The sequence below is a fragment of the Palaemon carinicauda genome, chromosome 21, assembly GCF_036898095.1.
Source record: "Palaemon carinicauda isolate YSFRI2023 chromosome 21, ASM3689809v2, whole genome shotgun sequence".
NCBI lineage: Eukaryota > Metazoa > Arthropoda > Malacostraca > Decapoda > Palaemonidae > Palaemon > Palaemon carinicauda.
In genome coordinates, this window is record NC_090745.1 from 30092077 (window position 1) to 30114912 (window position 22836).

The 22836-nt window shown below is 49.1% G+C and overlaps 1 protein-coding gene across 3 annotated transcripts in view; it reads left to right on the top strand.

The window, feature by feature from the left end:
* Positions 1-22836, top strand: part of LOC137615249 (EARP-interacting protein homolog) — a 131276-nt gene that overhangs the window by 16944 nt on the left and 91496 nt on the right. For 2 of the 3 annotated variants that reach the window (XM_068344971.1, XM_068344969.1), the window contains exon 2: positions 3646-3778. In XM_068344971.1, the coding sequence (XP_068201072.1) occupies positions 3737-3778 (42 nt within the window). In that variant the 5' untranslated portion in view covers positions 3646-3736. Of the gene's footprint in view, positions 1-2417; positions 2626-3645; positions 3779-22836 lie in introns of all 3 variants that reach the window. The other variant, XM_068344970.1, reaches the window with a different exon arrangement.

Consider the following 22836-nt stretch of genomic DNA (forward strand, 5'->3'; position numbering starts at 1 on the left):
AGACGTTTTCTCCATCCCCTGTGGACGAGGTTTTTCCGTCCTCAGGGGAGTCTTCCGAGGTGAGACCTTTTCCCACCGCACCAATGGGAGCAACTCCACCTCGAGCTACTCTTTCAAAGACTGGTATACCTGGCCATGATAATAGACACTAAACAGCATAAAGCCTTTCCATCAGACAAAAGAATTCAGAGGCGAGAAGAACTTCCAACCCAGAGCTGGATCCTGGGACAACCTAATTCATCTAGGGTCAGAGGTACGGACGGGCCTCAGGTGATGGTTGGCAGACGAGAACTTTCGCAAAGGGTCGATCTTCTCGTCCCTCCCCCGGAATTGATGCTCTTTTCAGATGCATCAAAAGAAGAGTGAGGGGCCCACATGCTGTACCACACCATCTCTGGCCTGTGGTCCGAATCAGAAAGGTACCAGCATATAAATCTCTTAAAGAAGAAGGCAGCCTTCCTAGCCCTACAACATTTCCACCAGTTCCTGGTGGGGCACTCCGTGGTATTGATGAGCGAGAATGCCATGGTAGTAGCCTACTTAAACAAGCAAGGTGGTACCTTCTCACAGCCCCTGCCATCTAGCAGTAGAGATACTCAGATGGACAGAAGACAACTCGGTATCCATATGTGCTCGCTTCATTGCAGGCAGAAGGAATGTGCTTGCAGACAGTCTGAACAGTGCCACTTAGATAGTGAGCTCCGGGTGGTCTTTGAATCATCTAGTAGGCAACAAAGTCCTCCTGACTTTGTGGGGTTCCCCGACTGTGGACCTGTTCACGACAAGCCTGAATTTCAGGCTTCCTCTCTACTGCTCCCCAGTCCCGAACCCCCAGGCTCTATGGCAAGATGCATTCCAACAACAGTGGGACAACATAGATGTGTACGCATTTCCCTCTTTGTGTCTGAGGAGAAAAGTCCTCAACCAAGTCAAAATAAGCAAGAACTTATCAATGACTCTAATAGCTCCCTATGGCATCACGTAGAGTGGTTCCCGGAGCTTCCGAGGGAACTTCCTCCACGGCACGATCTTCTCAAACAACCAAATGCCAACATCTTCTACAAAGCCATAGTTTCGCTTCGGCTTCACGCCTGGAGACTGTCCAGCATCTCTTATCTCAGAGAGGCTTTTCGCAACGAGTTGCGGAAAGGATGTCTAGACACCTCAGACGCTCGTCAGTGTCGGTCTACCAGGCTAAATTATCTGTTTTCTGTGGCTGGTGTCATGGAAGTGCTATCACTCCCCTTGATGGCTCTATTCCAACAGTAGTGGAGTCCCTTGTACACCTTCGGGAAGAAATGCTCCTCTCGGTTTCGGCAATCAAAAGCTACCTCTCAGCCTTGGGTCTTGCCTTTAAACTGAAGGGAGTAGATATTTCCTCCTTGTTGGAACTTTCTCTCCTCATACGGAGTTTATGAGATTATTTGTCCCCAGTTAGAAGTTAGACCTGCTCCTTGGAACATGGTTCGGGTCCTTCAGTCTCTGTAGGGTCCCCCCCTTTGAACCATTATGCTAGGCAACAGATCGCCACCATACCCTGAAGACGGTGTTCCTACTTGCTTTGGCTTCGGCCAAGAAAGTAAGTGAACTGCATGGTCTATCATACGACATCTCTCATTGAAGGGGATGGGTAGAGGTAATACTCAGCTTCATCCCTGAGTTTATTGCTAGAGACTCAAAATCCGGGAGTATCAGACTCTAGTTTCTGTCCCTTTAGGATCGAAAGTCTTCGTTCTGTAACCGAAGATAAAGACCAACTGATATTTTGCCCAGTAAGGAGTCTGGGGTTATACCTTAAAAGAAAAGCAGCAGCTCGCCCCCGTGTCTCGGCACTGTTTATCAACCCAGGAAGGTCAAGAGGAGGGTCACAAAGAATACGATCTCATCATGGATTTGCAAGGTCATTGACCTTGCACTTTATCCTGACCCTCCTCCACAATGATGATTCAGAGTCCATAACGTCAGGGGCATTGCAACGTTCCTGGCATTTAAAAAGAATTACTCTATGTCTGCAGGTAATGCAACCAGGTGTGTGGAAGCATCAGATGACCTTCATCGCCCACTTCCTGCAAGACAGGATTCACAGGAGCATGGATACGTTTTCCATTGGTTCTGTGGTGGCTGCACAAGTAGTCAAAACACTTCAAGCTCCTTGATGGACAAGTAGCTGAGGGTTAAGGTCTGAAGTTATCCGGGTTAATCTCTGGTGAATGAGTAGAATGGCTGGCTTCTTTCCTTCACCTTCTCCCCATCTAGGGAATCAGTACCATGGTACTCAGCACAGCTGACCTCACCTCTCTACAGGTAAGATTCATTTCCCTTGTGTAACCCAAGTATAGAAATAATAATACTTGTTGCGTCCCAAATATATACCTTTTGCGAGGGGGGCCTATTGGGTAAAGTCTCTGTACTTTCAGATCCCTATGACTCGAGATCTCATTACTAGACCAGCCACAGCACTAGTGTCACTAACACAGCTTCACCAGGCCGCTAATCGTGCAGATCACTACAATTTTTAGTGAGGTGAAGGGTTCCTACCGCCTGCGATCTACACTATATCGTTGGGAAGAGAACCCCTGGTCAAATGTTAAAAGACAGTTGGCATGGACTTCCCCTTCCTAAAAGGTAAGTCATCCCCTATAAATAGTGAAGGGTTTGTGTAGAGTGATCGAACAAATGACAAATTTAGAAGTAATTTGTATTTTTCCTAACGATACAAACCGGGGGCAATTTATACAAATTTGTCCGCCAGCCCTGTCCCCCTAGAAAGTCCTGCCTGAAAGCAAAGTGGTTGCTCAACCCAGGTGTGTGAGTGAGCGGGGTAGCCGGCTACCCCCACCCCTCCCACCATCTAGAGGTTGCGGTGGTTATCCCTGGCTAAAAACTTATGGCTCGCCTTTCAGCTTTGTTAAAAGTAATATCCCCTATAAATAGCTCCAGGTTTATATAGCTTGGAAAAATAAAAATTACTTCCAAATTTGTCATTTTAATTCTGTTACTGTGGATACAAACTACGGGGGTCGGGTAATCTCAGCCATTGATAAAGTTATTCACCCAGGCAAGAGAAGACTAGTGGCCATTTATTATTATTAGAGCAGTTCTGCCTTTCAATGACATGTCATTGCTTGTCTTTCTGCTCTTCAAGAAAGAGCAACATATATAGGCATAGCATATGATATCAAGTAAGGTGCAGTTAGCTTTCTCAAGGGCTAATCAATATGAACCATTTCTCTTGTATGTGACTAATCTGTTTGAATTACTTCAGAGGCTGAGTTTTGGAAAGTGTTTGTTGTACAGTATTTTAGTTAGATTAAGTCTTGTTAACTTATTTTACCACAATATCTTCTCAGTGGACACAATACATGTACTAGTATTTTGTTCATCTGACAAATTGATTTTTACCACACTACAGGCAACATATGTAGCAGTAATTAGATATCTATTAAGATCTGTATGGAGTTAAAACTTGTTCATACAGTAGTGTTATAGAGTAAGATATTAATCCTTTTGCTACTGCATGGAGTTTCATACGCGAACAATATAGTTCTTACAATTTCAATTTATTAGTTAGATTGATTGCCAGAATTTTTATCCTTTGTATTTAGTATCTTTAATGCTATAAATTAGTTTCTTTTTTATTTCCAGGACTTGGTGTTAAATTCAAGTTTCAAGATTGACCTTTTCTTTAAATATTTTTTTGTCTGTAATATGAGGTAGACCACATGGATATTTAACAATGGATGATGCACCTGTTATATATGGACTGGAAGATTTCCAGGTATGTATATTTTCTTTGTTATTAATATTCATTTTGAATTTCTTTTGTTCCCTAACTGGAATAAAAACCTATGCTATTTATTAGGGGAATTACTTTCGAAGAAGCTGAAAAGACAAGCCATTAAAATTCTAGCGAGGGTTAACTACCCATTCCGCTAGTTAGCGAAGGTAGGGGGGTAGCTTGCTACCTCTCTCACTCACACATCTGTGATTTAGCTCACTTTGCTTTTGACTTCTGCCTACCATGCATACCTGCCCTGGACTTACTGCCGGCCCTGCGGTACCTTCATGTCGGCCGTGGACACCGATCGTCGCACCCTTTGTCCCGCCTACAGAGGTCAACGGAGTGATAGTGAAAACAAGTGTAGTGAGTGTTGGGAGTGGTCTGCCTCCCAGTGGGTAAGGTTTGTGCGCCGGTGGAAGAAAAAGTCAAAGCGGTATATTTCTCCTTCGAAGATTTCTTCGAAAGGGAAAAAACCCAAGGCGGCGGCTTCTGCTATCCTACCTTCCTCTGAAGCTCCTACTCGATCGGCCTCTTCCGAGAGACCGTCGGGTAGTAGCGTAAGCCCTTTAATAAATGGTCATCCCCGGTCCTCGAGAAATGGTGTTGCTTCCCCTAGCAAAGCATCCCCACCTCTCCCCTCGGGTGAGACCTTGTGTCTTTCTCTTTTTATTCAGGTGTAGTCGTCCTTGGGGCATCCGGGTCTGCCCTCCAAGGACTCCTTGCTGCAGCTCATTATCCGTGGTGCTAGTGTGCAGCCTTCATTGACTTCGGAGGTGGATCCTCTGTCATGTGTCGACGTAATGGTGTCTGAGGCATCTTCTACTGCTGCTGCTGATGCCCCTGCCCCTTCAGACTCTTCAGCTGTTGCTGAAGACTGCACTTCCCCATTCCTGATCATCCTTCGAGGGGGAAGCAAAGTCTTTCGTCTCTCTCCTGCGAGTTTTTCACCTTGGAGGAGGAGTTCAATCATAGAGACTCCTCTGCAGAGGACTGCTGCTTGTAAAGGTCAGCTCGTTGATCCACCGGTCCCCAGAGGGCAGCATCGATCTCACAGAGCTCCCCCCCACCCACTTTGCCTTAAAGGTCGCCCTTCACCATCAGTGAAGAGGGTGAAAAGGTGCCTCTTCGGCTTTTCAGCCTCGTTTTCACAGCCTTTCCCCGCAGAGGAGCCTCCTCTTCTGTTGTTTTCTGGCCCTCGACCTTCCCCCGTTCCTGGATCTTCACCTAACAATGCTGCCGCTTGTCTTCGGATTTCGGCCTTGGAGTCTTCTGTGGATCGCTCAAGATCCCCCTCGGAGGATGTTGCCCTTCCAAAGGGCATATCCCTGTTCCTGCATCGCGCCGACCTTCTGACATGCGTTCTCCATTCCTGTCTCGTGATGCTTTCAAACATCACTCGCCCTCGAGAACGCGCCTTCCTTCGCAGGGTTCCAGATCTTCGGCTGGGCGCCAGCGCTCTCCAACATGCCAGAGCTCGTCAGTGCACCAGCGCTCACAAACATCTTGTCAATGCTCTCTAGCATGCCAGTGCTTTCCAGCTCATCAACACACTCCAGTGCTTCAGTGCTCTCCAATGCCCTCACTCACACATCTGTGATTTAGCTCACTTTGCTTTTGACTTCTGCCTACCATGCATACCTGCCCTGGACTTACTGTCGGCCGTGGACACCGATCGTCGCACCCTTTGTCCCGCCTACAGAGGTCAACGGAGTGATAGTGAAAACAAGTGTAGTGAGTGTTGGGAGTGGTCTGCCTCCCAGTGGGTAAGGTTTGTGCGCCGGTGGAAGAAAAAGTCAAAGCGGTATATTTCTCCTTCGAAGATTTCTTCGAAAGGGAAAAAACCCAAGGCGGCGGCTTCTGCTATCCTACCTTCCTCTGAAGCTCCTACTCGATCGGCCTCTTCCGAGAGACCGTCGGGTAGTAGCGTAAGCCCTTTAATAAATGGTCATCCCCGGTCCTCGAGAAATGGTGTTGCTTCCCCTAGCAAAGCATCCCCACCTCTCCCCTCGGGTGAGACCTTGTGTCTTTCTCTTTTTATTCAGGTGTAGTCGTCCTTGGGGCATCCGGGTCTGCCCTCCAAGGACTCCTTGCTGCAGCTCATTATCCGTGGTGCTAGTGTGCAGCCTTCATTGACTTCGGAGGTGGATCCTCTGTCATGTGTCGACGTAATGGTGTCTGAGGCATCTTCTACTGCTGCTGCTGATGCCCCTGCCCCTTCAGACTCTTCAGCTGTTGCTGAAGACTGCACTTCCCCATTCCTGATCATCCTTCGAGGGGGAAGCAAAGTCTTTCGTCTCTCTCCTGCGAGTTTTTCACCTTGGAGGAGGAGTTCAATCATAGAGACTCCTCTGCAGAGGACTGCTGCTTGTAAAGGTCAGCTCGTTGATCCACCGGTCCCCAGAGGGCAGCATCGATCTCACAGAGCTCCCCCCCACCCACTTTGCCTTAAAGGTCGCCCTTCACCATCAGTGAAGAGGGTGAAAAGGTGCCTCTTCGGCTTTTCAGCCTCGTTTTCACAGCCTTTCCCCGCAGAGGAGCCTCCTCTTCTGTTGTTTTCTGGCCCTCGACCTTCCCCCGTTCCTGGATCTTCACCTAACAATGCTGCCGCTTGTCTTCGGATTTCGGCCTTGGAGTCTTCTGTGGATCGCTCAAGATCCCCCTCGGAGGATGTTGCCCTTCCAAAGGGCATATCCCTGTTCCTGCATCGCGCCGACCTTCTGACATGCGTTCTCCATTCCTGTCTCGTGATGCTTTCAAACATCACTCGCCCTCGAGAACGCGCCTTCCTTCGCAGGGTTCCAGATCTTCGGCTGGGCGCCAGCGCTCTCCAACATGCCAGAGCTCGTCAGTGCACCAGCGCTCACAAACATCTTGTCAATGCTCTCTAGCATGCCAGTGCTTTCCAGCTCATCAACACACTCCAGTGCTTCAGTGCTCTCCAATGCCCTCACTCACACATCTGTGATTTAGCTCACTTTGCTTTTGACTTCTGCCTACCATGCATACCTGCCCTGGACTTACTGTCGGCCGTGGACACCGATCGTCGCACCCTTTGTCCCGCCTACAGAGGTCAACGGAGTGATAGTGAAAACAAGTGTAGTGAGTGTTGGGAGTGGTCTGCCTCCCAGTGGGTAAGGTTTGTGCGCCGGTGGAAGAAAAAGTCAAAGCGGTATATTTCTCCTTCGAAGATTTCTTCGAAAGGGAAAAAACCCAAGGCGGCGGCTTCTGCTATCCTACCTTCCTCTGAAGCTCCTACTCGATCGGCCTCTTCCGAGAGACCGTCGGGTAGTAGCGTAAGCCCTTTAATAAATGGTCATCCCCGGTCCTCGAGAAATGGTGTTGCTTCCCCTAGCAAAGCATCCCCACCTCTCCCCTCGGGTGAGACCTTGTGTCTTTCTCTTTTTATTCAGGTGTAGTCGTCCTTGGGGCATCCGGGTCTGCCCTCCAAGGACTCCTTGCTGCAGCTCATTATCCGTGGTGCTAGTGTGCAGCCTTCATTGACTTCGGAGGTGGATCCTCTGTCATGTGTCGACGTAATGGTGTCTGAGGCATCTTCTACTGCTACTGCTGATGCCCCTGCCCCTTCAGACTCTTCAGCTGTTGCTGCAGACTGCACTTCCCCATTCCTGATCATCCTTCGAGGGGGAAGCAAAGTCTTTCGTCTCTCTCCTGCGAGTTTTTCACCTTGGAGGAGGAGTTCAATCATAGAGACTCCTCTGCAGAGGACTGCTGCTTGTAAAGGTCAGCTCGGTGATCCACCGGTCCCCAGAGGGCAGCATCGATCTCACAGAGCTCCCCCCACCCACTTTGCCTTAAAGGTCGCCCTTCACCATCAGTGAAGAGGGTGAAAAGGTGCCTCTTCGGCTTTTCAGCCTCGTTTTCACAGCCTTTCCCCGCAAAGGAGCCTCCTCTTCTGTCGTTTTCTGGCCCTTGACCTTCCCCCGTTCCTGGATCTTCACCTAACAATGCTGCCGCTTGTCTTCGGATTTCGGCCTTGGAGTCTTCTGTGGATCGCTCAAGATCCCCCTCGGAGGATGTTGCCCTTCCAAAGGGCACATCCCTGTTCCTGCATCGCGCCGACCTTCTGACATGCGTTCTCCATTCCTGTCTCGTGATGCTTTCAAACATCACTTGCCCTCGAGAACGCGCCTTCCTTAGCAGCGTTCCAGATCTTCGGCCGGGCGCCAGCGCTCTCCAACATGCCAGAGCTCGTCAGTGCACCAGCGCTCACAAACATCTTGTCAACGCTCTCTAGCATGCCAGCGCTTTCCAGCTCATCAACACACTCCAGTGCTTCAGTGCTCTCCAATGCCCCAGCGATCTGATCGCCGGCGCTCTCTAGCGTGTTCTCGCTGTTCGAAGCACCAGCGTCTGCCTGCTCTTCAGCTCATTTACCCTCACCTGCGCTCACCAGCGCGACAGTGCTCTCCTGCCGGTCTGCGCTCTCCTACTTGTCACCGCTCTCATGCGCATCAATGCTCAACTGCGCACTAGCGCTCTCCAGCTCGCTTGTACTCGCCTGCGCACCAGCGTTCTTCGGCTTGCTAGCACTCGCCTGTGCTCCCGTGCTCACCTGCGCACCACTATTCGCCTGGTCACCAGCACTCTCTGGTTCACCAGCTCTCTCCTGCGCACAAGCGCTCTCCGGCTCGCCAGCGCTTGCCAACACTTCAGCACTCTCCTGCGCACTTGTGCACGAGTCAAAAAGAACAAAAGGGCAAACATTTTGACAGGTCACCATCGCTTCATACCCCTCCCCACAAACGCATTACAGCGCGCCCGCCGTGAAAAGGGGGAAGAGGCTCCACAAAAGGGTTCAAGATTCCAAAGATTCCATCTTCGAAGGCGAAACCACCTCATCAACCATCGGTCGAGACTCCTCACAGGGATCCATTGATCCCTTTCTCTTCAGGAGCTCTTTCTGACAGTGCCACTGTCAGCAGACAGCCTTGGTTCAGTGCCATGGTCAGAGCAGTTGTGCAAGCCTTTTGGGCCTTCTTTATCATCTCACTCTTCGGAGACCTAGCAACATCCAATGGCACTAGCAGATTTCCTGCAAACAACCTTGGCTGCTTCTCCCTTGAAGAGTTAAAGAGAAGCCTCAGATGCAGTAACATCCCCTGGGGTGTAACAGACTCCTGTTAGGCCGAAGATGTAATATAATGGCAACATAATAACCCTCTTCAGTCAAGAAAAGCTATAGCAATTCTGGGTGTCCTAGAACTGAAAGATGGAAAAAGCCTCGGTTTTAATCAAGGGTTTATCTAAAAGAACTGCCAAGATCAAGAAGGGAGATCTCTTGGGGAAGTTGTTCACCGTGGGAATGGTGGATGCTCCTCTATCCTGCCTGATAGCACAGGAGTGTGACCTGACACCTGAACCAAGCATATTGGAAGAGATAGACAATCTGTGTATCTTCGACAAATTGGACTCTTCTCAGAAGGACCAGTTCTGTCAAATGCTTCGACGTCATCTTCTGGTCATCACTACTGGGGATGTTGATGTGGGAAAGTGCTTGAGCACACCAATATGCATCCACCTGTATGACACGACACCCATTTATCAGAGGGTTCAACGGTTTACAAAACCCGTCGCTGCTGCCATCGAGGAACAGTGCAAGGAGTTGCATGAACTTGATATTATTGAGCCCAGCATCTCTTCTTGGTCTTCACCCATTGGCCAGTCAGAAAAAAGGACAGCAGTACGGTTTGGACTGAAGAATGCACCTGTGGTGTTCCAAAGAGAAATGCAGAGAATTGTACGAGTTCTCAAAAGCCAAGGTGGTTGTCTACAGTGATGACATCTTGATCCTTGTGTCTTCTTTCGAGGAACACCTGAAACTGGTAGAAAGAGTTTTGGCTATCCTTCAGAAGCACGGACTCGAGATAAAACTCGGGAAGTGTTCTTGGGTTCAAGCCGAGGTCAAGTATCTTGGTCATCTGGTTGGACATTCTGGTATGCATAAGCTGCCAGAATATATCCAGAAAATGGAGAACTTCCCTAAACCTGCCACTGTGCATGAGCTACGTTGATTCCTGGGACTGGTGAATTTATCCCCATGTGCTCACAGATAGCCAAACCGTTATCTGCAAAGACTGGAGGATGTAAATCCCAAGGAACCAGAAAACTGTAAAGGACTGCAGAAATGGACAGTGCCTTTGTGCTGATCAAGGAGGACATTATGTTGTCGTACCCTGACTACTCCGCTGATGCTAAACCCTTGGAGTTGTTTGTTGATGCTTCGGGTGAGGGTGCTGGTGCTTGTCTGTGACAGGAGTCCTTGGAGCATCGAGGGGAGTGATAGCGTACGACTCCATGACCTTCTTTGACTGCGAGACCCGTTATTCTACCATTAAGCGTGAGTTGGCTGCTCTGTGATTGGGAGGGAAAACCTTCAGGGCCTTCTTCTATAGTCAGTTCTTCATGATTCATTCTTATTACCGTCCCCTGATGTATCTTCGTGACATGAAGATGGTGGACAATCACCTAGCATGGACACTGGAGGACCTGTCCGAATTTAACTTTATTGTTAACTACTGTCCAGGTGATCAGAATGCCGCAGCTGACTGATTATCCCGCTTGCCCGCATTAACTGACTGTCTGCTTGCTACTGAACCCACCACTCCCAAGTTGCCTACTGGACTGGCCTTGTATAAGGAGGTTTGTGGTGGTCCAGATTTTCTTATAGAATCCTTGGAGCTAGTCGTAAACTGCTGGATTGAAGTGTCAGGTATTGCACTTTACTCAGCTGAAGGGAGCCAAGCTCCGGGATGCCTTAGTTCAGCAGTTTCTGAAAGACAGACACTGGTCAACTAGGCTTCAAACTGGACAAGACTAGCTGGAAGAGGATCAAGGCAATCTTTTCCAGGTACAGTCCCAGCTCTGGAGCTGCTATTGGCAGCATTTAAGCTAATGAACCTGGAAATCTGGGTCTATTGGGGTCCCACTTGTCCTGTAGTCTATTGTGATCCATCTGTGACTGAGCTTCAGTGTGTGCACCTTCAATGTCTGTCTGGAGTGCATTTTAACATTCTGATCGAACTCCGTAATTACGTCCCTCCAACTGACGTGATTCTGGGCCATAAGGCGGAGGGGAAATCTTGTGTGCCTGAAGCTGAGGGCTTGGTCATTGATGATCAGGAAGCACCAGAGAATTGTCCTTGAAGATAGTGACCTCTTCTCCTTTTGAATTGGTTGCTATGGATCTTGAGAGTCTCTCAACAACCAGTACTGGTTTTATTGGGTGTCTGATGGTAGTTGACCATTATTCCAAGTGGGTGACGGCAGTACCCATAAGGAATAAGAGCAGTACGATATGCCAGGCATTTGAAGACCGAGTTTTTCCTGTTATTCCTCGTGTTCCTGTCCGGATATTGACTGATAACAGCCCTGAGTTTATTTCCCAGGAATTTACAGAGTTGTTGGAGCGGTACAAGGTTTTACACGTGAAAACAACTCCGGATAAACTCTCTAGTAATGGTGCAATGGAGCTGGTGAACCGTACCATTGGTGAGTTACTGAGTGTGATTTCTGGGGAATATCGGAAATGGGACCAGTACTTTTCCGAAGCAGTTCTCAGCTATAACCATTCCCATCACACTGAGATTGGCCGTACTCCAGCTGAGAACATACTGAAGGGTGCTAACAATGTTGATAGTATACCCTTGCAGTCAGCAGAAACAAGAGACCCATAGGCTGAAGAACATCCTCGTCGCAAACTGTTTAAGGAGGGTTATCTGGTTCTTAAAAAGGTGGACCAGTTGGGACACCTTCTGACGAACAAGCTCATCCCTAGGTTTGAGGGGGTATTCCGTGTTACTAAGGTACACGAGAATAAAGTCACCTATGAGCTGCAGAGACTGCCTGATGGTGAACTAGTAAAAGCTCATCATATCCAGCTAAAGGCCTGGCTTGAACCTCCAGTCTATCTTAGGAGGCACTTTCTCTGGTATTCAAATGGGTCCTGATCTTGTAACTAAGATTCTGAATAATCCAGGACTTGTGGATGATAGTCTGACTTCTTCAGAAGTCTCTGAGAGTTCTAGTTCTAGTAGTGATGGTGACTCCTATGGGGTCACTGCAATAGTGCCATCATACCTTTTGTCTCAGGATTATAATAAGTCCCACCGACAAAGGGAAAGTTATTGTCCTACGAGGACTATTACTCAGCCTAAGCCCATTCTTTAGTCAGCTAGGACTTGAGAGAAGAAAAGAGCACTGGATGCTTGGTTATATCACCCAGAAAATTTTGATGAGACTCCTGTATTGAAGCCTGAATCTTTTCGAGATTGTGTGGTCCTCCAACTGTGGGAGAACAGCCCCACTGAAATGTGTGAAACCCCGATTGTGACTCCCGAATTTATGATTCACTCTCCTGTGCCCGAATTTCTAACACCGCGATTCTTAGCCTCCTCTTTCCGAGAGGAAAGTGTCGTTCATCCTCCAGTGAGTTAGGAATTCTGGGAAGCTTTCAGTATTCGGTTGTTGGAACCACTTTCTGTTGGCTCCAAGAGTTCCAGTCCCGACTGGTCAAGACCTGCTAGTTTAGAAAGCCCTGTTTCTGACTTGGTAGTGTCCATTTATCCTGATTATGACTTTCTTGGCTTTTTGCCACCAGATTGTGACAATTGACTGTTGCCTGAAAATCCCACCTCTAGTGGATATAGTCCACCACGGACTAGGTCAAAAGGTCCAGTTCCTGACATACCTTTAATTCAATCTCAAGTCATGGAGTGGAGGCCTCGTCACACTGACCAGACAAATACTACAGAGAGGGAACTGTCCTCCATTCCTGAGTCACCTCAGGATTCAAACCCTTTCTAACACTGATGGTAGATGGTCGGAACTCGAAGCTGAAGTGGCACAGTCAAGTGTATCTAACCTGAACATGACAGCACTGTTAGGATTGTCTGAAACAGAACTTTGCCCTGAGTCATAGCCTGATTTTTAGGGATTTTTATTGTCCTCATCTGAGTGTACGTACAGATTCTGTCTCTGGTTCACATTAGAGAATCTTGATAACCTGCAAATACCAACTGTTATGCGAGGTTATCAATCGAATAAAGACACTTGGCTTGTACCTGGAGAGTCTCCGGGTTAGCCTGTCTCCGGTGCTGCGAAAGATTAATATGGCTCGCCAGTAGATTGCTGAAACCCGGCGCATGTCCCGAGGCAGAATTTTGAGACTCGGAAGAAGAACTATAAATCTCCCACTGAATTAATCACTGAACAGAATTTTTTATATCAAGTTTGTTCCGTAACTGGAATACAAACCACGCTATTTAATAGGGGTATTACTTTCGGCGTAGCTGAAATGATGAGCCATTAAAATTTAGCGAGGGTTAACTACCCATACCACTAGTTAGTGGGTGTAGGGGAGAGTAGCTTGCTACTGCCCCCCCCCTCACACACCTGTGATTGAGCTCACTTTGCTTTTGGCTCGGATGATGAACGGACGTTGCCGCTCTTCATCCTGCGCCTTATTTGGAAGCCATTAATGTGTTTTTTTGCTTTTTCTTTTCTCTAGTGTGTGTTTGTGAAGTTGACTTCTGCTACCATGCGCAGCTGCCCTGGACTCTCTGGCCACCCTTGTGGAACATTTATGTCAGCGGTGGAGACACAGCCTCACACTCTTTGTCCTATATGCAGAGGTCAACGGTGTGATAGTGAAAATAAGTGTAATGAGTATAGGGAGTGGTCTTCCTCCCAGTGGGAGAGGTTTGGGCGACGGCGGAAGAAGAAGTCTAAGCGGGATATTTCTCCTTCGAAGATTCCTTCGAAGGGAGGAAAACCCAAGGCCTCTTCTTATGTCTCCCGATCCTCCTTCGAAGTTCCTACTCGTTCGGCCTCTTATGAGAGAACGTCAAATAGTAGCGTAGACCAAGTTAATGTAGCCCAACCCCGGTCCTCGTGAGATGGGGTTGCTTCCCCTAGCGAAGCGGCCCCACCTCTCCCTCCGGGTGAGGCCTTGTCACTAACCCCTTTGTTGCAGGTTTGGTTGTCCTGGGGCTCTCGGGTCTGCCCTCCAAGGACACTTTGCTGCAGATCATCCGTAAGGGTGCTACTGTTCAGCAGTCATCGTCGCCGTCAGAGGTAGATCTTCTGGCCCTCGTCGACGTTGTAGTGTCAGAGGTGTCACCCTTGATGTCATCCGACTCCTCAGCCCCTCCAGACTCTCCAGCAGTTGCTGCTGACTTAGTTTCCCCCATTCGTGAACATTCTTCGAGGGGGAACTAAGTCCAATGTCTGTCTCTCCTGCGAGTGTTTCTCCCCCTCGGGGGAGTTCACTCATAGAGACTCTTCTTCGGAAGACTGCTACGGGATACGGTCAGCTTGCTGATCCAACGGCCCCTAGAAGGCGCCTTCGTCGGAAAGCTCGCCCTCCACTTCGCCTTAGGGGTCTCCTTTCACCACTGATGAAGAGGCGCCTCTTCGGTTCTTCTGCTTATTCGTCGCAGCCGGAGCCGCCTCTGCAATCATCTGACCTTCGATCGTCACTGCACCTGCTACTAGTCCTCCGACTTTGGTCCTGGACCTCTCTGCGGATCTTTCACGATCCCCATCGGTGGATGCTCGCCCTTACAAAGGGCACATCCCAGTTCCTGACTATCCACCCATCAGACCTGCCGACCTTCCATCACCGTTCCTGTTCCCGGTAAAGCCTCCTGAGGCTTTACCGAAGTGCGCAGCCGCGCGCCATCGCTCTGCAGCTCGCCAAACTCTTACAGGACATCAGCGCTCTCCAGCAGCTTGTCATCACCAGCCGTCGTCAGCGCTCTACAACGCATCGGCGCCCCTTCACCTGCTCACCCTCATACACGGCAGCTACAACATGCGCCTACGCGCCAACACACTCCTACGCGCCCTGCGCCCACGCGCCCACAGGCGCCAGTGCTTTTCTGCGTGCTTGCGCTCTCCTACTCGCCCACGATCTCCTGCTTACCAGCGCTCCCCTGCGCAGCAGCAATCACCTACGTGCCCACGATCTCCTACGTGCCAGCGTTCTCCCGTGCGCCAGTGCTCTCCCGCGCGCCAACACTCTCCTACGTGCCAGTGCTCTCCTGTGCGCCAAATCTCTCCTGTGCACCAGCGCGCTCCCGCACGCCAGCACTCGCATGCACGTCAATGAGCTCTTGCGTGCCAATATTCTCTGACGTGCCAGCACTTACCGATGCGCCATCACTCTCCTGCGCGCATGCACCATCACACGCTTACGCGCGTGCAACCAACACGCGCAATCCAGCGCTCTTTTAAACGTTAGGACATGCGCATCCGGCAATTGCTCGTGCTCGCCAGCGCACCAGCTCTCGCCCGCTCGCCACCACTCGCCAGCGCACCAGCTCTCGCCCTCGCGCCACCACTCGCCAGCGCACCAGCTCTCGCCCGTGCGCCACCACTCGCCTGCGCGCCAACTTTCGTCCGCGCACCCGCACCAATACTCTCCTTCGCGTGCGCCAATAGGCACGGGTGCAGGAAATACACCCGGCCAGGTCACTGTCACCTCATTCCCCTCCCCGTAAACGCATTTCAGCGCGCCCTTCGGGAAAAATGAAACAGGCACTAGCAGAGGGGTTCAGGATCCTGAAACTGCCTTCTTCTAAGGCGGACCCACCTATTACGGTGACTCCTCGTAGGGAACTTTTGGTCCCTTTCCCTTCAGGGGATCTGTGCTTCAGTCAGTCAGCAGCCTTGGTTCAGTGCCCTAGTCAGAGCCGTAACACAGGCATTCAATCCTGCCCTGTCTGGCCGCTCGTCAGAGCAGCCTAAAGCTCTGGACTCGCGACACAGAACCATGGCCTTCTCTACCCCATTGAAGCGGAGGAAAAGAGGAGTTTCCGATGCTGTCACTTCCCCTCCTTCACCAAGGGAGTTGCGTGAGGAAAGGCTCTCCTCCATTTCACCGTTGGAAGAAACCTCCCTTCACGTGGAGAGTTCCCCACAGTCAGAGATCAGGAGGGACACAACACTCAGGCCTTCGATGTTGGAGTCATACATCCTTACTCGGAAGGAGTCCAAAGACTCCCAGACCCTGCCAAAGTCCTCTACCAGGATTACAAGAATGGAGACAGCCAGCCACTCGAGAGATGTGAGCGACCCACCCCAAGAAGAGCTCTTTGGGATGGAAGATGGAGACTTCGCTGCAAGTCCAACATCAGAAGGAGAGCAACAAGAGTCAGATTGTGCATTCTGGCAGGTCCTGACTCTTATGAGGGTTCTCAACGAGTTTTCCGACCCAGAGATAGCCCCTCGAGAGGGCAGACCGTGTCTTCGGCACTCGGAAACCCTCAAAGACCAGTGCAGCCCTGCCCTGGTCTCAGGGGTTGAAGAGTGCCAGGGCTAAGATCGCCCAATAGCTCTCCGAGTTTGCCTCTTCCAACCGTTCCGGCTCTACGAACAAGCTCCTCCCACCTCCTCGTGTACAACAGAAGAGGTACTTTGAGATCCTGGAAGATCCTAGTCTCTTCCACTTCACCACTCTTTGGAAGAACTAACCAGGGGGATCTCTCTTGAGAGACTCTCCAGCCGGCAGGTCTCTTTCTCGGCAGCTGAAGTCTTTAACCAAGAAAAGGTCACTAAGTGTGTGATGCAAGCTACTTCGTGGCTGGATATCTGGTTAGGGACCTTGGGAATCCTGGTACGATCTGAGGATTTCTCCAAGGAGCGTACCAGGAAGGCAATGGAGACCTTCCTCCTCTCAGGCACTCGCACGATCGAGTTTCTTGCCCACCAAGTTTCGAACTTGTGGGCAAACACTTTCTTAAAATGTCGAGATGCGGTGTCTGAGAGGTTCCACCAACAGATCCCCAGTGTCGAGATAAATAGGCTAAGACATTCCTCTTTGGAGGGAGCCCACCTGTTTGAGCCTAAGGATGTGGAATTTGCTGATGAGAGGTGGAGGATGTCTCATCAAGACTCCCTCCTCTATAGGGCTTTAACATCCAAGCCCTATAGACCTCCAGCACCTCAGCAGTCCCCTCCAACCAAGACCACAATGATTAAATCAGCAGCAAAGACAGTAGTGTCTAATAAGCCCTTTCCTGTCAAGGACAGGAAAGGCCAAAAGTCCTCCAGGGGAGGAAAGAATCCTAAAGGGAGCAGCCGAGGCCGCAAACGCTAGGATAGGAACTCCCCCTGTGTCTCCAATAGTGGGGGGATGCCTACAAAGTTGCTCAGACAGGTGGAAGCAACTCGAGGCCGATCCCTGGACAATCTACATGATTCGTCTAGGATATCTCATCCCGTTCGTAACATCTCTCTCTCCCTTGACCAGGAATCCAGTGTCAATAGACTCCCTTGCCATGGGATCGGCAAGGGAACAGGCCCTTCGAGCAGAAGTCCAGACCCTGTTGAAGAAGGGCGCTCTCCAAGAGGTCCTCAATGGGTCCCCAGGCTTCTTCAGTCGACTCTTTCTCGTAAGAAAGGCGTCTGGAGGCTGGAGACCAGTCATCAGCCTCTCAGCTCTGAACAAGTTTGTCAAACAAACTCCGTTGAGCATGAGACGGCAGACATGGTCAGACTAGCGGTAAGACCTCAGGACTTCATGTGTACACTGGACCTAAAGGACGCGTACTTCCAGATCCCAGTCCATCCGTCTTCAAGGAAGTACTTAAGATTTAGCCTAGACAACAGGAAGTACCAGTTCAAGGTGCTGTGCTTCGGTCTTTCCACAGCACCTCAAGTTTTCACCGGAGTGTTTGCCCTAGTGTCATCTTGGGCACACAGGATTGGCATCCGTCTCCTCCGTTATCTGGACGACTGGCTAATCCTAGCAGACTCGGTGTCAACCCTTCTTCAACACTGAGACAAACTTCTGAGATTTTGCCAAGATGTAGGGATCATGGTAAATCTCGAGAAGTCATCCTAGGTATACCTAGGCATGATTATAGACACCAATCTCCACAAAGCCTTTCCATCAGACGACAGGATAACAAGGCTGAGAAAGGTCGCAAGACCTTTTCTCAGACGAGAAGAACTCCCAGCCCAAATGTGGTTACGTCTTCTCGGTCACCTTTCATTACTGGCTCGTCCAGTGGCGACTCAAGTCCCGGTGGAATCAGACTCGCGATTCCCCAGACATCCAGATCCCCATGGGATCAGCTGAACTGACAGACCTCGAGTTGTGGGTGGCAGACGAGAATCTACGAAAGGGAATGGATCTTCTCGTCCTCCCCCCGGATTTGATGCTGTTCTAAGACGCTTCAAAAAAAGGTTGGGGGCCCCACGTGCTACACCACACGACCCTCAGGCCTCTGGTCAAAGTCAGAAGAGTACCTCCACATAAATATCCTAGAGATGAAGGCTGTCTTTCTGGCCCCTCAACAGTTTCAACAGTTCCTGGCGGGCCACTCAGCGGGTGGTGATGAGCGACAATACTACAGTAGTGGCTTACATCAATAAGCAAGGAGGTACTTTTTCGCAACACCTATCCCATCTAGCAGTAGAGATACTGAGATGGGCCGAGATCCACTCGATACCACTATCGGCACGTTTCATTCCGGGCAAAAGGAATGTGCTCGCCGACAACCTGAGCAGAGCATCTCAGATAGTGAGTAGCTAGTGGTCTTTGGATCATCTAATTGCCAACAGATCCTGACTTTGTGGGGTTCTCCGACAGTGGACCTCTTCGTAACGGCCCTGAACTTCAGGCTCCCGCTGTACTGTTCCCCAGTTCCAAACCCCAAGGCCCTCTGGCAAGATGCATTCCAACAACGGTGGGACAACATCAATGTTTACGCCTTTCTCCCATTCTGTCTGATGAGGAGGGTACTCAACAAGGCCAGAACATTGGTCAATCTTTCAATGAACCTCATAGCTCTGCTATGGCACCACGCAGAATGGTTTCCAGACCTTCTGCAACTCCTAACGGAGCCCCCAAGAGAACTCCCTCCACGACACAATCTACTCAAACAACCACATGCCAACATATTCCACAAAGCCGTAGCTTCGCTACGACTTCATGCCTGGAGACTATCCAGCATCTCCTCTCTCAGAGAAAATTTTTGCAACAAGTTGCGACTAGGATGTCTGGATACCTGCAAAAGTCATCAGCAGCAGTCTACTAGGCAAAGTGGAAAGTCTTCTGTGGTTAGTGTCGTGGAAGGGGTATCTCTCCTCTCGATGCCACTATTCCAGCAATAGCTGAGTTCCTTGTGTATTTGCGTGAAGAAATGCGCCTGTCAGTCTCGGCAGTGAAAGGCTATCGCTCAGCCTTAAGCCTCGCCTTTAGACTGAAAGGAATGGATATTTCTTCATTGCTAGAACTTTCCTTACTCATACGGAGTTATGAACTTAACTGTCCTCAGTCTGAAGTGAGACATCCCCCATGGAACAGAGACCTCCCTATGAACCATATACGCCAGGTAACTGCTCGCCACCTGACTTGGAAGACTGTGTTACTGCTAGCTTTGGCTTCAGCCAAACGAGTCGGTGAAGTTCATGGTCTCTCATACGACATCGTTCATTCAAGGGGATGGGGAGAGGTAACGTTCAGCTTCGTCCCTGAGTTTATTGCTAAGACTGAGAACCCGGGAGTAGCGGATCCACGATTCAACTCCTTCCGGATTTCTAGTCTCAGTTCTGTAACAGATGACCCAGACCATCTCTTACTATGCCCAGTGAGGAGTTTGAGGTTGTATCTTAAAAGAACAGCCGCAGCCCATCCCCGTGTGCCTGCACTATTCGTCAGCACAGGAAAGACTAAGAGGAGGGTCACCAAGAACACCATCTCAGCATGGATTCGTAAGGTCGTAGACCATGCATTGAGTCTAGACCCTCCTCCTCCACGACGCCCCAGAGCTCATAATGTCAGGGGCGTAGCTACGTCCGTGGCATTCAAGAGAAACTTCTCAGTGACGCAGGTTCTTCAAGCTGGGGTGTGGGATTGTCAGACCACATTCACATCCCACTACCTGCAAGACGTGACCCATAGGAGAGACTATACGTTCTCTATCGGGCCTGTGGTGGCATCCTTATTGGACAAGTAGCAGAAGGTTTAGGGCATTGTTACCCAGTTTTAGTCTGCCTGAATGAAAAGGTTTGACTGGCTCTTATTCATTTCTTCATCCTCCCCTCTCTTGGGGAAAGCAGCATCCTGGGTTCTCTGCACAGCTAACCTCAAACCACTGCAGGTAAACCATGCTCCCTTGTGTACCTAGTATTAACACTAATACTGTTGCATCCCCATACCCCAGTGAGGTGGTATTGGGAAAGTCTTGGTTACACAGTTTTTCCTTCTAAAGACTTGGGATAACTTTACCTGGACGGTCACACTTCTATATACCTCAACACACAGCTTGCGTAGGCTGCGGACCTTGCGTAGCAAGGTTTTGGCGAGGTCCAGGGACTCCTTATTTTTGAGTACTGATATACTCGGATAAGGAGCCCCCGGGTAAAGCCAAAAGCCAGATTGGCAGGGACGTCAACCCTACCTAATGGGTGAGTCACCCCTATTAAATAAAGTGGTTTGTGTTCCAGTTACGGAACAAATGACAAATTCGTGGATAATTTGTATTTTTCCTAACTATACAAACCTTAGCTATTTAAATAAACTTGCCTGCCAGCCCTATCCCCCTTGAAGTCCTACTTCCTAGAAAAGTGTGCTCAATCACACGTGTGTGAGGAGGGGGGGCAGTAGCAAGCTACCCTCCCCTACCCCCACAGACTAGCGGTGTGGATAGTTAACCCTCGCTAAATTTTAATGGCTCGTCATTTCAGCTACACCGAAAGTAATACCCCTATTAAATAGCTAAGGTTTGTATAGTTAGGAAAAATACAAATCATCTACGAATTTGTCATTTTTATACAGTAATTACTTTTTATTTGTCATTTTTTTATTCCTGCTTTGGGGTAGTTAAAAGGCTGTAGAACAGGACACCTTGTGTGAGGAAGTCTGCATTTAGTCACAGTTTGTGTGATTGTTGTTTGTTCCGTAACTGGAATACAAACCTACGCTATTTATTTAGGGGTATTACTTTCTGCGAAGCTGAAATGACGAGCCATTAAAATTTAGCGAGGGTTAACTACCCACACCGCTAGTTAGCAGGGTAAGGGGGAGGTAGCTTGGTACCACTCCCACTCACACACTGGTGATTTAGCTCACTTTACTTTTGGCTTGGATGGAAACCGGTTGTATCCGCTCTTCCTCCTCGCCTATTCTGGACTGCCATTAATTTTTGTCTTTTAACTTACTTTTTCTTATATGTATACATACAGTGATCCCTCAGGATATGAAAGTAATCCGTTCAGGATACGGTTTTGTATCCTGATTTTTTCGTATCCTGAGTCGTGTTTTACATGTAAATAGCCTAATCCGTTCCAAGCCTTACGAAAAGACACCTTTTCTTTCATAAACACGCTAAACTGTAGTAATAAACATACAATGCAGCCATTTCTATCATTCAATAATTAACCCAACCGTTAAAAACAGCCTAATCCATTCCAGAAAACACCATGAGATTATTCAATAATGTAGTTATAGCCTAGTTATCCCCTCCAAGCCCTAAGAAAACGGTCCATTTTCTTTACTAGTGTACAAAAGTTACGGTACTGTATGTAAAGCATTTGGATCAGTGAAGGTGTATTGTTACCTGTACACCTAAATTAAGGGTTGATACCCTGAAAAAAAAGGTACTGTACTCTCGGCGACGAGTTGGGATCTCGTAAGCTTTTCGTATCCTGAAATTTTTTTCGTATACTGGGGCATAAAAATCTTTGTATCGCTTTTCGTATCCTGAATTTTTCGTAAGCAGAAACTTTCGTATCCAGAGGTATCACTGTATATGAAAACATTCTTAATGTTTATGTTCATATATATGTATAGAAATGTTGTAAGTTTCCTTTTCAGTGTTTGTGCTGTGCGTGTGATACGTATATGACAGGTTCTCAAGACACTTGCGCAAGGCCAGGGAACCTTCCCTTCCGACCTCTCCTCCCCTTGTCCATCGGTCTTCCCGTCGGCATATAACCTACCGTTCATTTGGCCGTCGACGCAGGGGAATCGTCATCATTTGGACCCTCCTCGTTCAACTGTTGTCTTCACCTTTCCCTCTTCCTACAGGAAACATGGATTAATGAGTGAAGGGAGTGTGGCCTTTCAGAGATTGACTACGGTCTTTCTCTTCTCAAGGCCGTTTACCTTTCATGGGCCTCCGACAGTGTACTAATGGGGGAAGCACCTTTCCCGTTCTCGGGTTAGGTTGCGCTTCCGATTGTTTTTCTCAATTATTTAAGTGAAATTATAATTGTTTGTAATTTTAACTTTTCAGCTTCTTCTCCGTGGGGAACACTTCCCTTCGGGATCAGTGGTTCTTCCTACTAGTGAATATTTTTAGCTGATTTAAATAAATGTAATTCTTGTTTTATTACAGTTACTCTCCGCTCCCCTTCTCCTGTTGATGTCGACCGGGCAAGGAAAGGCGCAATACTTATTTTATGTTTGTTCCCTGGGTGGTCCCTCTTCCCGTCACGGACTAGGTGTTCCTCCCGAGGGAATTTTCGGTTACATAATTCATTTTATTTTTCCTCAGTTAGCGATGCAGTTTTCTTTGTTTGACTAAGTGTGCCGACAAAGCAGAGCTGTTCTGTTCATGCCTGGAGAATCTGCTATCATTGCCGTCATCCCTTCTCTTAGAAGTACGCCTGTGGCAACACCTAATCAGCACTTCATTTTTGAGGAACTAGCTCCGGTTACGCTTCCTCAGGTAGCGCACGTCAGATCATCTTAGAATGCTACCAGGAGGTTCGCCTCCAGGGGTTGGACAACTTTCCCTTCCGAGGGAGAGTTTACCTCCCTAGGTGTGAGGTTGTTTCTTCCTTCCGAGGGAGAACTTCCTGCATCATCATCACTTCATCGACTCCGACTGCTGTTGCTGTCTTTGCCTAGACTACGCTCCCCCCTTGCTGAGTCTCTCTTCCTTCGGGGGGCGGAGCATAGTCTTAGGCTCTCTCCTGCAAAGTGATCACCTCTCTCGTTCGGGAGAGGGGCCACTCATAGAGACTCCTCTTCAGAGGATTGCTACTGCTGGTCAGCTTGCTGGTCCATCGGCCATCATGGGCGT